Source organism: Montipora foliosa, chromosome 6 (genome assembly GCF_036669935.1).
Source record: "Montipora foliosa isolate CH-2021 chromosome 6, ASM3666993v2, whole genome shotgun sequence".
Lineage (NCBI taxonomy): Eukaryota > Metazoa > Cnidaria > Anthozoa > Scleractinia > Acroporidae > Montipora > Montipora foliosa.
Window position 1 is genome coordinate 63,510,205 of NC_090874.1, and position 6,000 is coordinate 63,516,204.

Below are 6,000 nucleotides of genomic sequence, written 5' to 3' on the forward strand. Positions count from 1 at the left end.
GGAAACAGAACCCGTTAGCCGTATTCTTGGATCGAACGAGCGAGTTCAATATTCGAATAATCAATTCATTATTGCATTCTTGAAACGACTAGCGGGTTCAAGTTTCAAATAATCAGCCGATTAATGCAATCTTGAGGGGTAAGCTTCACTTGGTTTGACTGTAACAGTGGCGACATCAATCAGTGAGTATAGAAGGACTCTTGCTTCAGCCGTAAATCACCCCTGATAAAGACAACGGCACGAGGGTCGATACCTGGGTTAAGGGGGGGGTGTAGCATCAACTTTGTATTCTTCAAGCCAAGTTAAAAAACAATGGCCAATAGCGCGGTTAGAGACAAACGAGGGTACGCAGAGAAGAGACAAATTAGGGTACGCATACTTAATTAGCTCGGTCTCGGTTTTCATCACCACGTTCACTCATTGCGTTATCGTGAGGCCGTCTTGAGGCGTACCCGATGCTTGACACGCTCCACTTTACCGACCACCCTGCATCTGGTCAGCTCTCCTCGTTTTCCACCCACTGACCAGTGTAGTCGCCGTTAATGTGAATGGTCTTTCTATTATAGGTTCATGCCTCAAAAAAGCCGGATTATGGGAGAGAACACAACTTTTTTTCAATCTAAATTTAGCCTGTGGTCATGATGCGCGACTATTTTAAGGAAGACACCTGATTGGTTATCATTGGCTGCACGACCAAGGGCACGAGGCCAAAATAACTTTCACAGCATGGCGCGGAGCTTAAAATAGATTCAAAAAACTTTCATGGGGCATGGAGATGTGTTGTCTCTCTTCTTGCGCATGCACGCATTGGTTCACTCACACACAATCTCGACCTCAGAGCTCTTCTCTTGACTGAGGGAGAGAAGAGTTCTGGGGAACCCTGAAGCAAAGTGTGTTCTCATTGGTTTTCGTGAAGAACAATCAAAAGCGTCTCTAATTAGTGCATTCATGTTAGCACGAGGAGTGAGCAGGCGTAGTAAGGTTCAAATAGCCAATTTTTGGCTACAAGAACCCTACGGTACATGTTTTCCTAGATAGAGTTTCCCAGAGCCTTGTGTCGATCCAAAGCTCTGGTGACCAGAATGCGCTCACACAATGAGCAGGCAGCTCATCATTCATCATCCTCTCTGAGAGTGGAAAAATCTCTCCTCTCCCTTCTGTTATTTCAGGTGCTTATTCCATGTTCCTGGATTTTTGGAGTGGTGATGTGTTTGCCAGGTTTTATAGTCAAGAATTTTGATCCAAAAGCAACTTTCTGTATCAGAGGATACCCCGAAAAATGGATGGGCAAAACCTATACTATGCTTTGGTGTCTGCTATTGGCGTTTTTTCCGGTTGTGATAATGGCCGTTCTTTACTTTAGAGTCGTTTACACTTTGTGGTTTCATCGCCCAGAGCACAGTGCCTTCGACAATCGGCAGCAGGTAAGGTTAGATTAGGAAGAGAAGTGTTACACTTCCAGCAGAGTCAGTCAAGCAATGCGCCGTTTGAGTCCAATGCGTTTCGTCAAGCAGTCGAGAGAAACTACCGAAGGAGTCAATTGGCCGTTTCTCCCGACTGCGTGACAAAAAAAGGATTGATTCAAAAACGCACCGAATTCGAACCTGTTACTTCTTACTCGTCATTATTTTAGAAAACTTGGCCGTAGAGATTTTGTTCCTGCTTGTTCATCTTTTAAACACCACAGGTCAGGTTAGGATTAATTTTGGTTATTATATATTTATGAAAGTCAAGTAGACTATTGCCGCACGACTGATAATACAACGCGGAAATGCATTTTTTAACGATATTGCGGCTGGCCAATACCAGTCTTCATCAGCTTTTTTTAGAGTTCTAACGAATTTACAGAATATATATACACATGTTATCAAGTAATTAAAGAAGATTTCAAATGATAACTTAACGTGATATAGCTACTCGATAAACGAACCAAAATGCAAAAGAATAAAATGCCGTTGAAACACAATATACTAACGAGATCGTTAAATTCACTGTAAATTATCCGTCAAGTTTGTAGGTACCGTAATGATGAAAAGCCAAGCGTCACGGGCATACTGAGCAGTGGCGAAACATCGCGCCAGTAAAGAGGTCAATCCGACTTGTTAAAGGTTGACGTAAACTGAAAAAACAACGGAGGCTAAGACGTCAACTTAAATTTACATTTAACACATAAATATCGTAAGAGGAGTAGAAAATAAGTGTCTTATGCAACTATAGGTTTCAAGTATAATGCGCCCGTGGGGAAAGATGATGGGCTACAATTTGCTGGGCTCTAATTTTATTCCATTGAATTTGTATGTCCAGCAGACCAGCGAGCCATACTCAATGAGTAGGTCCAAAGCCTGCCTAGGGAATGAAGAGAAGAAAGAAAAATAGTCCTCGAGTCTCCATTTATGATCGGATAGATTTAAATATGTTTTCAAAAACCTATTTTGATCAGCAGGGAGTGTTGAAAGTACGGAAGCGAGTCACCCTCATGGTCTTCACAGTTAGTGTCATATTCGCGGTGTGTTGGATATCTGGAGCTATTACCTATTTGGTGGCTATCTTTTCGCCCGCGTTCGGCCCTGGTGATGTTGCATATGTCACGCAATCTACAGTGGTCATGTTTAATTCCGCTGTCAACCCAATTGTGTATGCCTTGATCAATCAACAGTTCATCCAAAAGATCAAGTACATGATGTGCTGTAGATGTCGCCCTAAGATACACCCCATTAGGGAAGAGCGGAAAATGGAAGATATCGATCTCAGCAAGAGCGTACAGCCAATTCCGGAAAAAGAGGAAACCCCCTTGTAACAGAATTTGGTAAAATTGACACCATCGCCAGAAATTTGACAAAAATGTGACCACAGCAATTTACAACCTCGCTCCCAAAAGGCCCCATCCTAAACGAACGGAAACGAAACAATTTTGTGCTGTAATGAGCATGGGTATATTGGGTGGAACTTTAGAAGTTTCGAGGATACCCAGAGAAAAGTCCAGACTGGTCGTTTTGTTTCATCATCTATCATAGCAGGTGTCATGGACCAACGACCAGGGCAACGGATTTATTAAAATTTCCTGTTTGCCCTGTTTATGAATACGTTAACTTAGTAATATCACAACACTGTGACGATTGTTTATCCTTGCTGGACAAGCGTATCAGGACAGATGTACCCTTAATTGACTTTTCACAAGCCTTTGACTCAGTTTCCCACCAGAGAGTCCTACTCTGGCAAAGTGCACATGACTCGAAATTTCACCACCAGCTTTTATTTCATATCCTTAAAATTCAGGCTTTGCTTGATGGGATTTCGTTATTAGAAACTTTCTACAAATGTCCGAAGTGAGTTTTTTCACAGCACGAACTTCGGCATTTTGGCCAAAAAATTGCGACATTTCCCACGCGACCAAAAAGGTCTTCATGACGTCATCAGTTGTGTTAGACAAAGAGTCTGCGGAAAATATTGCGTGCGTAGCGGCCCTGGGCTAGTCAGCTGCAAAAATCCCAGCTTGACCCCAGGTATATCAATTCATCTTCTTCCTACAAAGGAGCCTTGAAGAAAGAAATGGACGAAATTTGTCCAAAAACACCGGCCCGGTTTCAAACCCACCCGGCAAACCTACGAAGGCCTCGATCCGGTGCTGTGTTTTGCAAGAACGGTCGAACTAGCTGATATGTCAGGGGTCTGAAGATTTAAGAAACGAACTTTCTCAACCATAGACCTAGTAAGAAGAAAGAAAGATCAACCAGTGATTGCAACAGATCGAGTGCGAAAGGAAGGTGCAGTGTGAATTGATATGCTCGCACGGGTGAACCGATGCTCTCGATCGACCACTTCGTTCTATGCCATATAGTTCCAAATCAGATGGTTTCACTTCTACAATGACAATGAATAACGACTTCCTCAATGTTTTTCGGATATCAATTGAAATGCACTGAGCGCGTTTAGTGAATTTAAATCGACTGACAATCCAAGTCCCAAGCCTGCCTACAGATCGTTTTCACTGTCACGCCATAAAAAATAAATTTGAAGCCGTACAAACGTTAAATGTTGTAGAAAACGAATGCATAAACAACCTAAGCAAGTGTGCTTACTTTCACTTGAGAGACAGTACACATGAGTTTGAAACACCTAATATACTTGAAACGTTCAAACTGCGGAGAATCATAACGAAAGACATATTACATTTCCAATCACAACAGATTTCATTGTTTTGTGTCACGCAAGTGACAATAAGGAAATTCAGAATGCTGCATTTTCAAAACCAAGAACGTTAAAGGAACTGATAACTTGTTAAAAGAGTTCTTTCTAGGTCATCTTCAGCCTTGTAAAAACCCGGAAGACCTCACGGTTTTGATTTTAGACCATGCGAAAACTATCTGGTCATCGAACGTTCGAATTCCGATAAAACGCGCCCTTCCAAATAAAATTCACCTCGCGTCTTTTCATGTATGCAAATGGATAATTAACTCAGGTCCTCAGAGAGATCCTTAAGCCCACAGAAGAGGAGAGCTGTAATCTGGATACTGAGATCTGAAAATACAAGTGAAGGGAAAATGCAATTGACGGGCTCAAGCTTAAGAGTAATGTGAACACACCGCAAGATTTCGCCCGATGTGGATTTCATGCCAAATTTCAGCTACACTACCCAACAGACGACCAATACATTGAACCATTAGGTTTATTTTGCATGTTTCGGCCGAGCACCGGCGTACAATAATGAAGAAACACGTATACCAGCGTACAATACCGTTGCTTTCACAGAAATCGCCGTCACAGCACGCGACAATAAGACATACCTAGAACTTAGCAACCACCAACAAACATCGTGGTTAGAACGGCGGCCAGAAAACACCTGTCGTAAAAAACCCCGTGACACAAAAAAAAAAGACAGGAAATCTGGGTAGGAACCAGGCCCAAGCTCATGAAACCTTCCTACTAGGTTTTATGCGTACTGACAAAAAACAAACAAACTTAGTAATAACTGAGATGGTGTCGGCCTAAACTGATTGCCCACGTGCAATCACAAGCTTAAATACCCATATCACTTTACCCATAATGCGTCTATACTCAAGGGCCCAGGCCCTTAGCCTGTTGCTCTCGTGCCGCAGAAATATTTAATTTCCGGCTTATTCGTTGGCACTCAATCGCCAGAAATTCCATATTGTTACTCTTCGTTAAATAACTTAACTACAACTGCCAGTAGAGAAAATCAGGGAATACCCTATATTGCTGTGTGCGCTTTTGCCGCTTTAAATCGTAAATGTAGGTGTAAAATCAATCACAACCGCACTGAATCCTCGCACAAGTCATTGACAAGTTCCAAGTTTACACAACCGATGACGTCAAAATCCACAACTCGATCCCAGGCCCTTGTCTCATATTTTTCTCAAAAATAGGCGAGGTTTCTTCGCATTTTAGATATGTTCTCCGAACAGAAATTAAATTGTTTTTGTACAGAAATGTTTCTTAGACCATTACATTTTAGATTTTAAAATAAAAAATGTTGGTGAAAATTTCGAGTCATGTGCACTTTAAGCGTAATTACTATGGCATCACTGGTAATAGTCTTTTTTGGATTGAGAGCTTCCTTTTGGACCGCAATCAGTGTGTCAGTGCACAGTCCTAGGTCCCCTCTCGTTCCTAGTCTACATCAATGATATTGTCCATAACCTTTACTCTAAAATTAAGTTATTTGCTGATGATTCTGTTCTCTATTCCGAAATCTCAAGTGTTATGATCCCAGTTTATTCCAAGAAGACCTTGACACTCTATCCTGCTGGGCCACTACTTGGCAAATGAATTTTAATTTAACTATATCTAATATAATGTCAATTACTAGGTCTCCTCTTAAGTTTCCAGCTAGTTAATTACAGGCTTTGTAATAGCCCACTTTAATGAATTTCATGTCATAAATACCTTGATGTTTTTATACAAGATAACCTAGAATGGGACTCCAATGTAAAATCTGTTAAACACAAAGTCGTGAAGATACTGGGACTACTACGTAGCAAT

The 6,000-nt window shown here is 41.5% G+C and overlaps 1 protein-coding gene across 1 annotated transcript in view; it reads left to right on the top strand.

Annotated features, from left to right (window-relative positions):
- LOC138006151 (pyroglutamylated RF-amide peptide receptor-like) overlaps positions 1–2,862 on the top strand; it is a 49,399-nt gene extending 46,537 nt beyond the window's left edge. Inside the window, exons 3-4 of the mRNA XM_068852306.1 lie at positions 1,170–1,424; positions 2,444–2,862. Coding sequence (XP_068708407.1) covers positions 1,170–1,424; positions 2,444–2,797 — 609 coding nt within the window. The 3' untranslated portion in view covers positions 2,798–2,862. The remainder of the gene's footprint in view (positions 1–1,169; positions 1,425–2,443) is intronic.
- The last annotated feature ends 3,138 nt before the right edge of the window (positions 2,863–6,000 follow it).